Source organism: Bubalus kerabau, chromosome 2 (assembly GCF_029407905.1).
Source record: "Bubalus kerabau isolate K-KA32 ecotype Philippines breed swamp buffalo chromosome 2, PCC_UOA_SB_1v2, whole genome shotgun sequence".
In the NCBI taxonomy this organism is placed as follows: domain Eukaryota; kingdom Metazoa; phylum Chordata; class Mammalia; order Artiodactyla; family Bovidae; genus Bubalus; species Bubalus kerabau.
Window position 1 is genome coordinate 31,040,951 of NC_073625.1, and position 19,077 is coordinate 31,060,027.

Below are 19,077 nucleotides of genomic sequence, written 5' to 3' on the forward strand. Positions count from 1 at the left end.
AACTGTCCATCAGAATTGCCCAGGGAGTTTCTAAAAACACAGAACCCTGGCCCTCATCCCAAAACTACAAATCTGAATACTGGAGGAATGACGCCAAGATGCGTATCTGCTTAACAAGCTCCCTGGATGATTCTGCAGAAGGAACCAGCTCGATGCTGGTGCACAAACGGTGTCCCGGAGCCTCAGTCGGCACAGAATGTTCCTGTCTGGGCTGTGCGCAGGTGAGGATATCCAGAATGCAAGGACAGTAACAACTCAGGGCCAGTAGCCACAAGCACACCACAACCCAGTGCTGCCCACGCACCAGCTCATGGTGGGAACTTGGGCCTTTTCATAAGTCCCGCATTCTGCTCTCTGCAGCTCACCTCCAAGGAGATGCAAGCAACCCAAGGGGAAGGGCTCCTATCTTTATATCCCATAGCACTGCCTCCTGTCACAGGCCATGAACAGGAATAGCATTTGAATAATCAGAAGTTGACATTACCCATCATGAAGTATGTCTCTCATCTGGGGGAAAAAATAAGAATACAGTATTCAAAGAAAAGCACAAGAAACAGGAACCCTTTTGTTTTATTTTGTGTGTGTGTTTGTGTGTGTGTTTAGTCACTCAGTTGTGTCCAACTCCTTGTGACCTCCAAGGAGTGTAACCCACCAGGATCCTCTGTCCATGGGATTCTCCAGGCAACAGTACTGGAGTGGGTTGCCATCTCCTCCTCCAGGGAATCTTCCCAATCCAGGGATCAAACCCACATCTTCTGTGTCTCCTGCACCGCAGGCAGATTCTTTACCATCTGAGCCACCAGAGAAGCCCCAAGAATGAGCCTTACAGAGTCAAATATGCTTGTAGCTGAAGCAGCATCTTCCTGACCTGAGCCGCAGGGCACAGTGAATCTGTGAAAGTTCTAGCTCAGATAAATGTAATTTCTGGATGTTTAACTTACTGCAGAGTGTTAAAACCCTTTTCTTTAAAGAAGTGGGTTTACCAGTCAAATCTCTCCCAGACTGCCTTCCTGGCAACAAAAAATTAAAACCATAGACATGCAAATATTAAGAAATTCATCTTAGGAAACGGAATACAAGGAAACGATCTTTTTCATCCTGAGTTTATCTATCTCGGTGCCTTGATCCTAATGTTAAAAATACAGAAAAACTATAAATTATATTTTTTAATTTAAGAGCTGACAACTTTGTGCTATACATATTTGCTATTTTAAAGTCTAGTACATAGAGAATTAAGCCTTCACTAGTTAATCAGCCATAAAACATGGTGGGGGGGAGGGGGTGTTGGTTAAAAAGACATATAATTTTAAAGTACTACATAGTGTGTAAAACCAATTTTTGCTTTTTAAAAAAATAACTGTATATCATAAAACTTTGAGGCTGTTCTTTAAATGTTCTAAAGGATAGGAGTTTGCTCCTGTATTTGTATTGCTTTAAATATTACATACTCCAAGGATTATGCAGGTGCTAGATTTTGCAAGTCCTCCTACCAGCAGAGGTACTAAATGGAGATTACCCATTCCTATCGTTCACATTCCTTCCGTTGCCATGGGTGACTGAACTCCTCCTTCTTGACCACTGAAAAACTAGGAGAAACTGTACAGGATTTTCTCAGTGACTCCTATGGGGAAATCACAAGGACAGTTTTTTTCCCCCCCAAAAAACATATCTGATGTGTTCTAAATTGATTAACTGACTTCTTGCTGTGCTTAGTTGCTCAGTCGTGTTTAACTGTTTTCGACCCCGTGGACTATAGTCCACCAGGCTTCTCTGCCCATGGAGAATCTCAAGGCAAGCATATTGGAGTGGGTTGCCATGCCCTCCTCCTCATTAAAGATATGGTTCATTTACTCAATTTTAACCATCCATGCTTTTTAAAAAAAATTTTTTTTTGATGCAGACCATTTTTAAAGTCTTTAATTTGTTACAATATAATTCCCATTTTTTACATTTTTTGGGCCACGAAGTATGTGGGATCTTAGTTCCCTGACCAGGGATTGAACTGGCACCTACTGCATTGGAAGGCAAAGTCTTAACCAATGGACTGCCAGGGAAGGCCCCTAAATATCGATACTTTGTAAAAATCATATTCACCAAAAATCCTAGTTTATTAATGTCTTGATTACCTTGGACTTCATGGTATCTTATATCATTCAGACCCATGGAACTCCCCCTTTTTTGACCCCGATAGCATAATTTTAAATTACTGGGTGGGGTACTGTCAAATTATTCCAAGATTTGTATCCTGGCCTTACTGGGATGCTCAGAATAACTGCTCAGCATAAACTCTTACAACAACAGATGGCAAAAGTTAGACTGCATGAAACCTCATCTTTCTCCAGTTCTTCCTAACAGAAAAAGTAAAGGAGTTCAGAGAAAATGAGTCAGCAGAAGAGAATGGTTTACAAATGAATGAAATTATGTCTCCGTGGGGGAACTTCTTTCCATCTGAAGTTTCAAACGTGGTTGTCAGGTACCTTTCGTACCAAGTAAGACCTAAGAGCGGTGCAATCCCAAGGATTTCATCTCCTCCAAAAAAAATCAGGGGTGTTCACCATACTGACGGACAGCTCCTGATAACAATGGGCCAATTAGGACAGCGAGGAGCTCATAGCAGAAGGATGAGAAACCCCCTCTACAGTGATAAGAGGAGGAAGCCTAAGAAACAGCAGCGCAGGAATATTCCAGCAACAGCCTCCCATGCACCCCCGGACACCCTGCCAGGTTTTAGGAGACTCTTACTATTCTTTGGTCAAAGCGTGGTAACTCTCAGAACATCAGCTGGCAGAGCTGGGATTCTTTTTTCCAATGACATACACAAATACTTGAGGTTAGACTTGTTAGAGTAAGCAGGAAACTCTAAAATCTCTCCTCTCAGTGCAAGCCAGGCCTCTCCAACGGGCTCCTTACAGCGAGTTCAAGATGATCCACTGGAGTGGTGAAAGAAAATACTTCACATTTACTTAAAAATCAGAAGTTAATTTTACCAACAGGTAGCACGTATGCTGGGCTTCCCAGATGGCATGGTGGTAAAGAATCCTGCCAAAGCAGGAGACGTGGGTTCGATCCCTGGGTCAGGAAGACCCCCTGGAGGAGGAAATGGCAACCCACTCCAGTATTCCTGCCTGGAGAATCCCATGGACAGAGGAGGCTGGTGGGCTACAGTCCATGGGGTCGCCAAGAGTTGGACACAACTGAGCAACAGAACAACAACAACAAGCATGTAGACTAATAGTCAAGCACATACAAGATTTTAAGAGTGTGTGTGTGTGTGTGTGTGTGTGTGTGTATAAAATCTCAGGGTTGTGGCCTGTGATGCTTCAAATATTCACTGGTGACTGCCTCCCAGGGCTGTTCTGAGACGAAATGAGGTCATTCTTAATTAAGCATTGGCGGGTACCAAGTACATACTCAATAAACAATGGTTCCCTTCCTTGGGCAGAGGGAGGAATTGAGGGTTAAAAGGCCCCCTCTTCATGTCTACATTTTAGGAGGCCCTGGGAACTCTTATCTTGATAGGAAGCCTGTTTTCAGACCAACAGAGGAAACCCTGGGCTCATGGCCTGGGACCTTTGACCTCCGGCTTCCCACTGCCAGGCTGAACAGAAACCTTCTGGGACCTGTCTACACATCACGGCAGGAGGCCTCAGCATCAAGCCCAGCCCAGCGATGCTCTGCACGGCTCCACTGGGGAGAACGCACTTTCCCACCTCCGGCTGCACTTGACAATGGAAAACTTCCTTTCTGGCCCTTCGGCTCAGGATGGTACACCACCACTCATTATGCCTTTGGCATCCCGAACAAATGTTCTTTGAAATTCTCCACATGTTGAAACCACCCACAACCAAGCAGGGTACAGCATATGGGAAAACAAGATCTGCCGTCTCCAAAAACCATGCTTTCGCCCACAAAAGCCACGGCTTTTGTCTTACTGTGGAGCTATAATTAGAGGAGGCTTTTGAAGTTCAATGAGTTGGCCACAGCCATATAAGGCAAGCTACTTCATATATACTTCAGGTTCTCCTGCAGTTATCTTCCCCTGGACTCTGAAGGAAGGGAGACCTGGGGAGGGGTGATGTGTTAAAAAAACGGGAAGCTCTGAGTTCCCAAATCCTGGCCGGCCATGCTCCGCGTGTCTGCCTCGACAGTGAGGTGAGGCGGAGGTGGTGGCAGCTTCGAAAGCTGCGGAGGAGGGAAAACCCTCATCTCCTTCCCCGGCTCAGTCTGTCATCCCAGAGCCCCGAGTCCTGCTGCCAAGCCATCTGCTCAAAGGAAAGCTGCTGAAATATTAACACAAGCGAAAAGCGGATCCCAAAGGGTAGCACCCCCTTTCCGCAACCCAAGGGGACATGCTGACCTGAGATTCCAGGGCACCGGCCTGACTATTTAAAAGTCACTAAGGGAGGAACATGGGCTTCCCAGATGGCGCAGTGGTAAGGAATCCACCTGCCAAGGCAGGAGACATAAGAGATTGCAGGTTCAATCCCTGGGTGGGAAAGAGCCCCTGGAGGCGGGCACGGCAACCCACTCCATTATGCCTACCTGGAGAACCTCATGGACAGAGGAGCCTGGTGGGCAACTCCATAGGGTCACAAAGAGTTGGACACGACTGAAGCAACTTAGCACACACACATGCTAGACAGGGCAGCATTTCCCCGATTTCAGGTGGAGCCAAGTTCTCTTAGATTTCTATCTCATGGGAATGTTGAAAACAACGATTCTCTACCCTGGTTCCTAAGATGGAAACTCAGAGACAAGTGAACCCACTTAGATGAATGAATAATTTTGTGAACCTTTTAGAAGATCAAATGCCCAAGTCAGGGGGTAACGGAATATTTGATTTGTGATTAAGTGAGGACCAAAGTACAAGAATCAGATTGAAAGCTGTTTTTAACTCCAATCGACCCTGGACAAGTTATCTGTCATGTCCCTTCTTCTACATGGCTCAAGTATAAAATATTTAGGAACAAGTCACTCTTGTAGAGTTTTGTACCCAAAGAAACAATGCAGCAGCAAAAAAGTACTAAGTTCTCACTACGTGTCAGGCACGATGCTAATTATTAATATTTTGCATGCATTTGATCATTTACTCCACATGGCAACTACACATTAGATACTACTTTATCCTCATTTTATAAATGAGAAGCAGAGGATACATTGCCAAGATTATACAGGTAGAAAGTGGGTACCAGGATACCAACATCCTGTCTCACTTCCGAGCCCTAAATCAAGGGACTTCCCTGGTGGGCCAGTGACTCAGACTCCTCACCTCCAATGCAACAGGGTGCAAGTTCAACCCCTGGTCCAGAAACTAAGACACCACCTGCTGTGTAGCATGGCCGAAGAGTAAAATCAAAGCCCCTAATCTAAAAGCCTGCCACTACATAAAGGAACTTTATGAACATAAGAAGCCACTATTTCAATTATGGAAAAATCCACCTGAGGCTATGACCATCTTCACTGTTCAGCTCTTCTGGGCATGTCCAGATCCTTGGCTAAGGAGACTTTTTAAAAAACCTTTTTTCAAAAAAAACAGTTTACCAACAGCAGTCCACTGTCTTCATTATACATAACCAGTCAGTAAGTGTAGGAGGAAAAAAAAAAAAAGGTTCAAATACTCCCTTCAATTACTTTAAAACCAGTCAAAATGAAAATTCAAGTGAGTTCATTAGGTTCGCAGGAAGCCCCATTATAAGCTCCAGCATCTAAAGGGATGTTTTATCCTAGAAATTTGGTGGATTCCAAAAAGCTATATTGTTTTATAATCTCATCAAAGATCCATGCTGGAATGCTTGAAATCCCAATATGGAAGCTTATACAGGTACCGGACGGTGGTATCTAGAGTGCCCCAGTTTACTCCTTCGGCGTAGTGCGTGAGAATGGGTCAGGATTACTGATAGGGTACAAGGACCCTGGGGGCCTCTCATCATCACTCCCCAGGAGACTAACTATGACTGCTGTTACAGAAAGGAAATACAGAGGTCAGAGCTCTCACTGCAACTATCAGGAATGCAAGCAAGACAATGAGTCCCCATAGATGCACATTTCAGCTCCTACTGTAAGCCTACTACCTACCCAGCAACTGCTGGAACAAAACCAAGTGAGACTAGAACCAAGTTCACAAAGGGTGTACAGTCTAGAGGGAGGATGAGACAAGAAGATGACGACAGGTGTGTCCATGATGTCAGAGGCGCACAAGGAAGCTTCGGGAGCACAGAGAAGAAACGGCTTCATCAGGCCAAAGAGGAGAGCAGCTGAACGCGAGGTGGAGGGGACACTGGGTCTTACTGAAGAGGGGACAACAAGGGCCCTGAAGTCTTTACAAAAATGAAGACAACGTAGCTGCAGAGCAAAACTTAACTGTACTTTTTTAAATGTAGCTTATACGCAATTTACACTTGACAGCATACTTTGAAGTGACGATTGTGAGGCCTTGTTGAGATTCTATTTGCTTCCTTTGGGGTTCTTCCATTTCTATTCAACAGGAACCAAAGCAATACTTTACGCCTATTAGTCACATAATTCACCCCAAACCGCATGGATACATACATACCATTATTATTCCCATTTTACAGGTAAGGAAACTGAGGCCCTGCAAAACAGAGGTAACTCGTCCAAGTTTAGCCACTCAGTACTGGAAAAGCTGGATTATGAAGCGATCTGAACTACATGTCTGCTCTAAATCATTCTGCTACATGGCCCCTCCGAAAAGGAATTTACTGAAAAGTACTGAGAAACTCAAGATCACAGGGAGGCCTGGAGACCCAGGCTTGGAACTCAGAGCCACTTCAGTGAGAACGCCATGGCAGCCACGCCACGCACAAACCACTCTGCAGCGGGCACTGTCTACCCTGTCACACACGGGACACTGCCTGCAGAATACCATCTTGCTGCCACACCACCACCACCCAGGGACCGTACCTCACTGCCCTACAAGTGCCACATGCAGAGTCTGGAAAGGAGTGAACACTTGGTGAAACCATGACCACAAGGCAGGCGGGCCAGGACAGCGGGCCAGTCTCCACAGGGAAGTGAGGTTCATGGGGTCCATGGGGTCCCAAGGTCCATGGGGTGAGTGTACTGGTTTCCTAGGACTGCTGACAGAAAGTGCCACAAACTGGGTGGCTTAAAACAAAGAGAAATTTATTCTCCTGACAGCTCTGGAAGCCAAGAGCCAAAGGATTGTTTCCATCTGGCGATTCTGGGGGAGAAGCCCTTCCACGCCTTTCTCCTGGCTTCTGGAGGTTCCAGGCAATCCCCATACTGCCTTGGCTTGCAGACCCATCAGTCCAATCTCTCCCCCACCTTCACATGGATGTCTCCTCTGTGTCTGTGTCTCTTTGTTCTTCTTATAAGGGCATCAGCCGTACTGGATGCAGGACCCATCTGACTCTAGTATGACCTCATCTCAACTTAATTCCATCTGCAAAGACCTTATTTCCAAATAGGGTCATATTTCAGGGTTACCAGGGGTTAGGACTTGGACGTTATCTTTTGGGGAGGAGACATTCAACTCACAACAGTGGGGAGATACACAGACAGGGGGAGGGAGTTCACCTGCTGGGCAGCCAAAAAAATGACAGTTATCCATGGTACCTCAATCATTATAGGGGCCTTCATTTTATCTAATAATGAAATAAATGATTTCAAAGCAAAAGTTGGATGTGCCGAAGGCAATAAATGGTCTATGAGCTCTCGGAGGGGAATCAGCTTAGACAGGAATCTGCAGTAGGGCTGAGGTGGGGGGTGTTAATTACAAAGTAGACAGTTCCTCTCTCCGAAACTACGGCCATCAGAAGGAGAGGGCTGGGCATAAGTCCTGCTACCTCTAATGCCCACAGGCACCTGCCAAATACTTCTCTTTTATCTTTAAAAAGAGAAAACTTGGCCTGGAGGGGCCATCATGGATTTACATAGGAAGATAAATGGAGATTTTTAACTGTGTATATGAGTTACCTAAGCCATAAATTTCCCACTGAATCGGTATATGACAGATGTTTGAAATATACATTATTTACATAGCTGGTCTAGTCTTTTGTGCTGCTGCCTGCAGAGCTCTAAACTCTTTTCAAACCTGAACTAGAGATACCAAAAGCATATCCCTTGTATCAACAACACAAGGGCTTCTGAGTAAGTGCAAACACTAATCAAACAAATGCAAGCATTAAAAAGCACTTTACTTTTAGGAAAAGAGAGCAGATGATTTCTAAATCCTAACCTCGAGTCTGCAGGTTTTCAGAAACCCAAGTAGGATCCAACGTTAACGGAATCCAACTGACCTTCCATCTGCTGGAAATAAAAATAAGCAAGTCATCTGTTCCCCTTGAAGAAGCAGAATGGGAAGTACAACGGCTAAGGTATTTCCATGTTCTCACTAACACTGCTAAGTGGGTGACCCCCAAACTACCCCATCACATGTGTACCTACTTCTCCGCTTAGACAACCAACTCTTTAAGTCCAACATGGATCTCATCATCTGCTCCATTTCCCCCCAGCCTCCTGGTCATGTGTTGCATTCTTCCAACAAAAATCTCTGATTCACCTTTGATTTCCTCTCCCCTCTTCAATCCAGTCACTTACAAAGGAACAGCCAGGTCCTTTCTTTTCACAGATGGTCCCTTTGCCCTTCACACTCATCCGTCCTTTTTTGGCTGATACGAGTTCTCACTATGAGGCGTGAGTACCACTCAGGTACGTGAGTGGTGGTACCACCACATTTCAGGTGGTATCTGGTTGGATCATTTTTTTTTACTGAGATAGTGATATAATAATAATTGTAAAGGGGGTCAGGAAAACAACTGTCAAATGAAACCCATTATTTCACATGAAGTTAAAAATGCTTCTTTTTTCATCCATTTAAATATAAAAGTGGGTAGAGTTCAACAGAACTATTACATAAATAAAGGCACAGATGGTATGTGGACACGGTTTACAAGTTCTCAAGCGTGGTGTGCTAATGCCTAGCAGCGTTGGGAAACACTGCTCTGGGTGGTCCCTCAACACACTACTGCCTGATCAGTCTGTCCCGTCCACCACCTTCCAGCTGGTCTCCTAGCCTCCCAACTCTCATCTCTTCCATCTACCCTGCCAGCCACGCCCAGACCCCTCTTCCTAAGACGCTCCTTTCACTGTTTCTCTCCCAAACCCACAAATCTAATTTCTGCCCCATAAATTCTAAATCCCACCTACATTTCAAGATCCTGCCTGACCGAGCTACACATTATTTCTAGTTACATCCCACAGCTACAGAATGGCAAATTTCATGCTGATGTGTTCCTTGCCGGCTGCATGCCTTGGTTCATACTCACTCCCCCAGTCCTGCTCCTCCTCTGTCTCCTCAACTCTTACCCAGTCCTTCAATAAGCAAGGAAATCCCCCCTCCAGGCAGTGTTCTGTATTGGCATCTCTTCTCTAAACTCCTGTTCCACCTACACCAGCCATATCAACCACCCCGCTTAACTCGTGATTATGTTCCAGTATGTACTGCTTTCGAATGGTTGACTCATGGAGAGCTGGTCCTACCAACCACAACAGGAGGTCCTTGAAGAGTAGAATCTTCGTGAGTACAAAAGGATGACTCACATTAGGAATTCAAGATATCTCTTCAACGAACAAACTTTTTAAAGAGAAGCCATGTTTTATTCATTTGTCCAATACACAATTCCAGAGTCCCTGATATATGCCAAGCTCTATGGCTGGTACAAACACGTAATACCAAGACTGAGGGATTCACTGGCTAGCAAACCCGAGGTGCAATACAATGGAACCATGTTGCTGTAACACACGCAGAAAACAAATGTCATGTGAGTGACGTGCTGTAGAAAGAGAAGGGCTATCTGAGCTTGTTCTGGAAGGCTCAACAGCATCAGCTTTATACATTAGCTAAATCTCAGACCTTTAAAGATAGAGAGCACATTCTCAGTGGAGTGACATAAATCACAAAAGGCACACAAACAGCAACAAGATGTTGCCAAAGGTAGAGAGATTCCAGAGCCTGAAACACAGGGTGGGTGGGGGAAGGAAAGGAAGGGAAAGTAGGGCAGGTCACGCCATGATGAGCCTTGGTCTCAGACTTCATTCATAGGCAAGAGAAACATCAAAAAGAGTTGGAAAGGAATAGGATCAGTTTTGCTTTAAGAGGGATTAAAAAAATAAAAAAGTCCCTCTGGGGACACATGGAGCATGAATTGGACATGGTCCGTTTAGAAGACATCCTGATAGAACAGAAGAAGATTCAAACAACTGCGGTAAAAGGGGGAGGGGCAGATTTTAGAACTATTTAGGTGGTAGAAATCAATGGGATGTTCTGGCCAACTGGTTGTGCATTCCGACGTCAAATAAAAATAGACTGGAGATTAACTACTTAAGGAAAAGTTTACTATGTACTTTAAAAATAATTACCCACGTCATTTCTCTCTCATGTAACTGGTGAGGGCTACATTATAGAGTCTATAGTCTAAATTCTTACAAACTACAAGAACCTCTACTCTAAACGTGACAGATCAGGCCTCATGCAGTTTCTATGGCTGATCCACAAAACCTGTCCTAGTTGTGAAAGTCGGCATGCGTTCCCACCAGCAAGGGTCCAACCAGACTTCGCTCCTTGGTTCTGTCTGCACTCAGCATAAGCAATCTTGTACCAAAGAACAAACCAGTGTCTGAACTGCCCTAACTCTCTGGGGTAGAGAGAATTTAAGCCATAATTGCTCTGGAGGTATAAAAATGCTAAGGTTTTTATACAATATACTCATATTCCTTTTTTCAAATAAAAACATTCACAAGAGTGTAAAAGATATTGAAATACCAAGAGAGGTGACCTTTTGCAACCACATTCACGTTCTCCTGGGAAATAAAGAATAAAGTCATTCACCACCAAGTGTAATATTCCTCACTTCCACGGGCCTGATGCAAGGAGTCAACACAGGTAGTTTCAAATTAAAACACAGTTGGAGCAGCGAGGCTGGAAATGGATGTCCACAAAGAGGGAACAGGAGGCAACAGGATGCTGTTTATGAAAACTCCAAATGATCACAACCTGCCAGGGCTTCGTCCCTCATCCCCCCTACTCCCATCAGTCTGGTCACCAGGACAAGCCCTAATGCAGTCACTTAATGGAACATCTGGGGATGACAGGAAATAAGACTCCGTCGTCAAAAGAGCACTCTTTCCATACACCCCAGGTACGGAAGCACATGACTCCAATAAGAAGAAAGGGCAAAGGTTATTTCTAACAATTTCTGTGTAAGCGCTCAGAAATCTCGGCCTTGCTCAATACAGAGCCTCCACGGAGCCCAATCCTGTGATGGAAACGTGGGCCAGGAGGGCCCATTACAGACGGGAGACGTCATGTTACCCACCAGGGACACAGCCGGTTTGGGGCAGGCCCAGATTAGAACCTTGGGTGCCCATCCTCCACTCCCAGAAAACTCCCACATCTCTCAAAATAACAGAACATAAGGAACTGGGACACATCATCCACTGTGCCCCAGAATTAGTTTCTAAAAAATGAAAACTAATAAACTCATCAAGGTGGTGTCCTGGCCATTCCTCCCCGCTGATTCACATTAGTTAGATCAGCAGACCAAACTGACTTATATTTTCTCAAGATGTCAGTTTGGGGCTTCCTCTTCAAATCCTTCAAAACTCTCTGACTTATTTTTCTTTCAAATGACAAGTATCCCTCGAAAAGTACCATGACTTTGGGATGTCGAGTTCATAAAGGATACCTTTCATGCATGTGCGCCATAGAACCTTTATAGTGGAAAAAAAATTGCTTTCCAATCTTTATCAATGAAATGTCCCCAAACTTGATGGCATGCCATGTGCAATATAAAGAAGCAGCTACCCCCTCTCCCCTGACCCCTGCCCCCTGCCCTGGCCCCAGGGCAGGGGGAGAGGAGAGGGAAGAAAGTTAAAAGTCAGCCACATCATTTGCATAAAGAGGTCACAGTTCACAAGGTCCTAACAGAGAAAGTTCTAACTCCTTCATTAACAAAGGTACAGTGCCTTGAAAATCATTTCATGAAGGTAGGTAAGCACATTTCCATATATGAAGCCCTAAGGATTATATGCCAGAGAAGGCAATGGCAACCCACTCCAGTACTCTTGCCTGGAAAATCCCATGGATGGAGGGGCCTGGTGGGCTGCAGTCCATGGGGTTGCTAGGAGTCGGACACGACTGAGAGACTTCACTTTATTTTTTCACTTTCATGCATTGGAGAAGGAAATGGCAACCCACTCTAGTGTTCTTGCCTGGAGAATCCCAGGGACGGGGGGGCCTGGTGGGCTGCCGTCTCTGGGGTCGACTGAAGCGACTTAGCAGTAGCAGCAAGGATTATATAGCTACTTGCCTCTTTGTGGGGAGTTTTACTTTTCTAAGTAATATCATAATTTCTAGTTTCAGAAACTGTGGAAGAATAACCCCACATTCATTTGACCTAACCCTTTTTCTTATTCAGATCATGGATGCATGTTATTCATCTTGATTTAAACAAAAGGCAAGATTTTTCCCCTTCTGCCCAGAAACCACCTTTGGGAAATTAGCATTCAAGATGAACAATGAACACATCTCATGGCCTGTGAACTTGCTGGTTGCCAGGAGGCCTGTGAATTCTTAGGATTATTTTTGATTTGGTAGCAGGAGTTGGGGGCTGAAATAGTCACATAAGGCACAGTCTTTAAAATTTAAAGTTTCAGAATTCTCTATCTAACCCTCTGTTTGCAGGATCTCTTTAAATTTTAGATGTGTCTATTCTAACCTCTTGAGCTTAAGTGTAGTTTATCCGGAAGGTACACGAAAAAGCTAAGGCTAAATGTCAAGCCTATTGCTATAAATCACATTTCAAACTGGTAATTATGCATTAGTGAAGAAAAGACTGTTTGAAAAGGTGCTGTCTCATTAGAAACCTATTATGGAATGCCTGTAATTTTGCCTTAAATAAACACATTTAAACTTGAAATACCTACTGTGTGACAGTAAGCCAGACCAAAAGAAGAACTATTAAAACTTCTAAGGCTCTTTCCTTTCCTAAAGTTAAAAAAAAAGTGATTTTCACAATATTTTTAAGGAATTTTTTCGGATGGGGATTTCTAAAAATACCTCAACTGAAATTAAGTCATTTAGTGCTTCTCTGAAGAAGCTTATCTTGTCCTTTGAACCCAACAACAAAATCTCTTTTTACTGAGAAGAAGTACGATAAACACTAGTGGCTATTATGCCAAATGACTGGACAAACAGAAGAAATATGAAAAGCCTCATTTGTTTCTAAGTTGCTTCATTTTCTATTTCATTTTTAAATGACAAAGGCTCTGTTTGCACCCAGAGTCACTAACTTGATACAAATGGATTTTCTTACATTTGTTAAGGGGAAGAGAACGTCTCCCACATGATCTCCAAGTGTCTCAATATACCACCTATTACTATCAACACTTATATTTGGAAAGGAAATTGATAAGCTACTTCCAATCTCCCCCAGAAAGATGTGTATATAAGATTGCACCTACTCTCCCAGTGTTTATTGGAGGAGTTTGTTTAATAATTATTAGATCCTTCCATGAGCCCCAACCCCTTTTATTATATGTATTGGACAATAATTAAAACAAAGAAAAAATAACCACTTTCATCCTTGGACAAAACTATATTATATCCAACCCTGCAGCCCCATGAGAATCTAGCAAGGCTCTCTGCTTGAGGCAGGGGAGATTCCATGAAATACTGAATGAATCACACAGCTTTTCTTCCCCCACCTTTGGGTTTTCTTTTCTCAACAGTAAGCTAATGTGAAATCTACATAGACCTCCACCAGCCTGAAAGAGCTGATCCTTCAGTATCCCCTGACCAGCTTACCATGTGCACAGCAAGAAATGAAACAAGAGAATCAAAGAAAATGAAAAGCTTCTTCCTCAAGCCCTCAAAAATACCTTGCAAAACTGGCAATAGCAGAGAAGTTCTTTAGCAAAGAATGAAACAGTGATCATAATGATGCTATGCCAAGAGGGAGATGAGAATGGGCTCCATGGGAATGCGCCTGAAAGCATTACAGAGTCTTGCAGGTCTGTGGAAGAAATGATGGCCACCTGCCCCCCTCCAGCTTCACACTTCGTATCAGTACTGATTCCTGAAGACAGGGCAAAAAGAAAAGAGGGGGAACCATTCAGAGTGGAATGAAGACATTCAAACCTCAAACATATGAAACCTGAGATTATCTGAACACCCAGAGCAGACATGGGTTTATGGACAGACGTGTTTTGAGGTTACATTTGGATTTAGCTGTATTTCAAAATTTACTGCCACCGGCCTGAAGAATAAAGCAACCACAGCAGTGATTGACTTCAATTACTGAAGCATAAACTGTAGTTCTCACTTCCTTTACAAATTTGGCTTTTCATGACCAGGAAAATCAAGGGAGCCTTATTGCCAAAACAGTACATCCTTATGTCACCAGATTTTGCAATTTAAAAAAGATGGTTATTTTATTTAGGTTTTCTACTCATGGAAGTGCGGTCATAAGACACTTTTAAAGCATGACATACTGGGCCTAGGTTTAAAAAAAAAAAAAAAAACTTGCTATTTTAGGAGAAAGATAGTAGAGCTACACTTTAAGTACCAACTGTAAGCTTAAAGCAATCTTCCCAGGATTTAAAATGGTCTGGTACAGGATGTGTTTTCAAATATAATCTCAGTTCTTCCATGACATTTTGTTTCAAAGAAAATGAATTCATTCGGAATGAAAACCAAATCAACCAAAATTGGTGTCTTACACATCGCTACATACAAGTAGTCAACAAGTGAACAGTAAGAAAAAAACAAGGAGAAAACAGTCTTACAGTCCTCCTCCTTCAGCATTTCGGGTATTTTATCCCTGGGTTCCCAAGACACACAAGCAAAGCCATTCCGCTGCATTTCCAAAGGAAACTAACTGGCACCTTCATAAAGGCTTCTATGCGTTTTAGGACGCAACCCTTTCTGAAGCCTTCATCCTCATTTACCATCCTGTCTGTCCTTCCTGTCTGGCATGCAAACACATGACACAGCCTCCATTCTTCCCATACAACCTAATTCAAAGCAACATATGTTAAATGCACGCAGAATCATGTGAGCATTCAATCCGCATACACACCATTACCCCACCGAATACATTCAATGAGCCGCGATACAGCTCCCTGCGTGCAAGCAAGCCGACCAGCCTGACTGCAACCTCTCCCCTGACTCAAACCATCCAAAACTGTGCATGGAACCTGTTCCCTTGTAAGAAAGAAGGGCTGTTTAAATACCCGGTAGGATATAATAACTGGCCACCGAGCGGGAGCGAGCCAGCCCAGTACTGAGGGCAACCGCGGACACCGGCTCTTCCACGAGCCCAGGGAGGCTGGGCGCCCAGGCTGGCGGTCATTTATCTGTGCAGCCAAAACGCCTGGCGCGTCCCCTTCCCAGATTTTACCTAACTAACAGCTCTCCAACCCCATATTGAGAGGGCCTGCTGTGGATCTTGCGGAGGTACAAAATGGTGGATGGGAGCTAATTTTTTCCCCCCCTGCGTTCCCTATAACTTATCGCATCCATCACCGCGCGTCCCTTTCCGGGGAAGGACCCGAGCACGCCCTGCGGCCCCGGCCCGCGGGGGCAGAAACGCGGTTACCAACCTGATGTCATGTAGCCCCGCGAAGCCTGGGGCGCGAAGGCCGCGGGGAAGCGCTTGTGCAGGCGGTAGTCCTTCTCGCTGCGGGACCTCATGCGGTCCGAGGCCCGGTCCGAGAAATCCGAGCTAGGCCAGGCGCGCCGTAAGGTTGTGCTCCGGGTCTTCTTCATGGTGGAGAGGGCGACCCGCCGCCCCCGATCCTCCGGGCCTCAGCGCCGGGGCGCAGCGCGCGGCTTCATCCGTCTACGGCGGGCACGACCCAGGCGGACTCTGAGCTCATTTTCCCAGCCCCTCCTCGTCGGCGTCTACACCGCCAGCGGCGGGTCCGGCCCTCCCCACGCCCCCACACACCCCCACGGCGAAGGCTCCGATTTTACACACGTCCCACAATGCATTACACTTCATTTGCAATCCGCCCGGCTTATAGCTTCCAGATTCCTGGGGGGGGGAAAGGCACGTTAGGAGGCTCCCCGGCCAGGAGGAGGCGGGGAGCAGGGCGGGCGGGGTGGGGGCGCCGAGACTTGCAGCGTGGAAGCAATGGGAGCGCAGACAATGGCCCGATTCAGCGCTGGAGTGCTTAGCCAACTGTGAGCCCCCGGCACAAAAGCCCCAAACAAATGAGGAAGCCGGGGCCTCCGGGGTTGACCCGGGATCGGGCGCCCGGGAAGCCGGAGGGGGCGGCGACAGACCCTCTCGGCACCGGGCGGCTCAGAGCGAGGCGTGGGGATGACAGCGTCCAAGTCGTGTCCCCCTGGGCCTACCGGCCGCGCGGCCCGCAGTCCCGGGCGCGGGCTGGCTCTGCCTCCCCTGCAATCCTCGGGAGGCAGTCTTCATTCCAGAGGCTCGGGTGAGGGGGTTGGGGGCGCGTGTGCCCACGATCCTGGGCAGGCTCTGCAGTCAGCAGCTGCGCCAGGCCGGCTCCTGCCGAATTCACGAAGAGCCCGAGTCGTCCTCGCAACTGCAGCGCCTCGTCGGTCTTCCTCCTTCCTTCCGAGGCTCGGGGTGGTGTGCGTGCGTGTGTGCGTGTGTGTGTGTGTGCGCGCGCGCGCCGACACTCATGTGCCCCCCCCTACACATGCATGCTCCTACTTACTGGCCGCGGCGGCGACGGGAGCCATGGCTGCCAAGGATGCGGCATCTGCCGGTCGACACCCCGCACGGCGGCACCGAGGCTCGGCGATCGCGAGCGCGCAGAAAGGCTATTGATGGACAGGGAGCCGGGAAGGTGCCCGGCCTCCTGCTAATCGCCGAGCTGCATTAAGTTAGAGCACCGAGCCTGTCTGGCTTCTCAATTTCCATGCAAAACACCCGGCGGCGGCGTTGGGAACTCGGCTGGTGCCCCAGCCCGGAGTCCGCGCCTGGATATTTACATTTTTTTGACGGTTAGCGCCTCCCCCTCGCAGAAAGGAAGAGAAACTGGTCAGTGGGAACGGGGCGATCCGCGGTGCCCTGCCTGGCCCCCACCTGCACCAACCCCGAAGGCAGCTGAGCCGGGGGAAGGGGGCGCCAACCCGGAGCTCCTCAGACCGCCGCCAGCGCCCGGGCACCTGGTTCCACGCTGCCGGGAGAGCGCGGCGGAGGCGGCTCCGACTCTTCCTCTCTCTCCCTCGAGCCCCCGGGGTCAGTCACTCCCAGCCCGACAGCCTGCATTCAGGTCCACAGCCCCTCTGCACGGCTCAGTTCTGCACAGCTGTTTCTGGTCCAACCAACCAATCGCTCAAGGACAACAGTGCGCGCGGCGCGGGACGGGAGGAGGGGGCTATGCGCCGCCCCAACCGGGGCGCAGGGCCAGGGGCGCGGGGGTCACGCCGAGTCGCAGACGCGCGGGCACATTGCGGCGAACCCCGACCGCGCGGCCCTACGGCCGTTTCCCCAGCAACCCTGCCCTTCTCCTTCGGGTTTCCAAAAAACGTCTAGGTGTTGTAAACAACAAAAATAAAGCCGATTTTTCTTACGCCTTTGCGCCTTTTTCCGTGAGTGACGATGCAACGTTCAAAATAGTATTTTATGCTGTTTTTTCATCTTCGCAGGTGCCAAGGTACAGAGACGGGGATATGAGGCCATGATCGGGCTGATACCGCAAAAAACAACAACAACAACAAACAAACAAACAGCCCCTCCCCCGCGAAGAAAAAAAAAAGCCACCAAGTCCTAAACGGTTAAGATTCCGGAGTCGTGGCACAATTCGGTGCTTTTCCAAGGCATTAATTTTGGGGTGGGGTGGGGGAGGGGGGCAAGGTTCTTGGAGAACGACACAGTAGAGGGCGGAGCTTAAGCCACAAACATGATAGAATCTAGAACTTGCATTCAACATCTCCGGGCTGCCACCTGGGGCTAGGGTTACTCATATGCCTCTCTCGGGAAACTAGGGTAAACAAACAAATAAAAATCACTAAGCAGCCTATAGAACGTGTATTTACACTAATCCAGATTTAGTACCAGCCCTACACCAATTAGCTAATGTTCAGTGACATTTTTTAAAAGTTAGAAAAGGACAGTTCCCCAAAAGGCATGCTAAAATGTCTTCTTTACTGTAAGAGGACAGCTAAGAACAGAAAGCCTCCAGCTTTAGTAGCTATAGAAGACTAAATGTGTAAAGAACCATAAAGGTAATAAAAATAATTGTATTAATGGGTGCCTGAGATACTGACATTTAGATATCTCAATCCAATTCAACAAACAATTACTCTGCCTCCCATGAGCCAAAAGTGGTTCTATGAATGATTACAGTAGTTGCGACTGAAGGCCAGTGGAGATCGCTGTGACAGCTGTGGGCTTCCCAAGTGGCTCAGCGGTAAAGACCTGCCAGTGCAGGAGATGCAGGAGACCTGGGTTAGATCCCTGGTTGGGAGGGTCCCCTAGGGGAGGAAATGGCAACCCACTCCAGTATTCTTGCCTGGGAAATCCCATGGACAGAGGAGCCTGGTGGGCCACAGTCCATGGGGTCACAATTGTGTGACTGAGCACACACACACACACATTGCTACTGGGATTGTTGACTAGTATATGCTGTGATGGGTGCTAGGCAAACAGAACACCACACACGGCCCCATGTAACTTAAGGTCTAAGTAGTAAGCAAATAAATACACAGATTGTGTTGAGGTCTACAAAGAAGAATCATCTCTATGAAAAAATGATGGTTAACCTGAGACCTACAGGATATGGAGTCATCCAAGCAAAGAGTGGGGAGAATGATGTTTCAGAAAGTGGGAACAGTGCATGCAAAGGCCCTGAGGTAGGAAAGCATCTCGGTTTCCGTGGGAAGACGTGAAAGGAGGCCAGTGTGGCTGGAATTGGAGCATAAGGGGAAGGCACATGATGAGATCATGGATGAAGCCAAGAGCCTGATCATGCAAGGGCTTGCAGGGCCTGTTTAGGGTTTCGAATTCTATTGTAGTAAGTGAGCCAATAAAGGGTTTTAAGCAAAGAAGCAATGAT

The 19,077-nt window shown here is 46.7% G+C and overlaps 1 protein-coding gene across 5 annotated transcripts in view; it reads right to left on the reverse strand.

The window, feature by feature from the left end:
- The window catches only part of STOX2 (storkhead box 2), a 195,778-nt gene that overhangs the window by 90,463 nt on the left and 86,238 nt on the right, over positions 1–19,077 (reverse strand). The window contains exon 1 of one of the 5 annotated variants that reach the window (XM_055567438.1): positions 15,643–16,011. The exons of the other annotated variants lie outside the window; for them this stretch is intronic. Coding sequence (XP_055423413.1) covers positions 15,643–15,808 — 166 coding nt within the window. The 5' untranslated portion in view covers positions 15,809–16,011. Of the gene's footprint in view, positions 1–15,642; positions 16,012–19,077 lie in introns of those variants that run through there. 5 annotated transcript variants of the gene reach the window in all.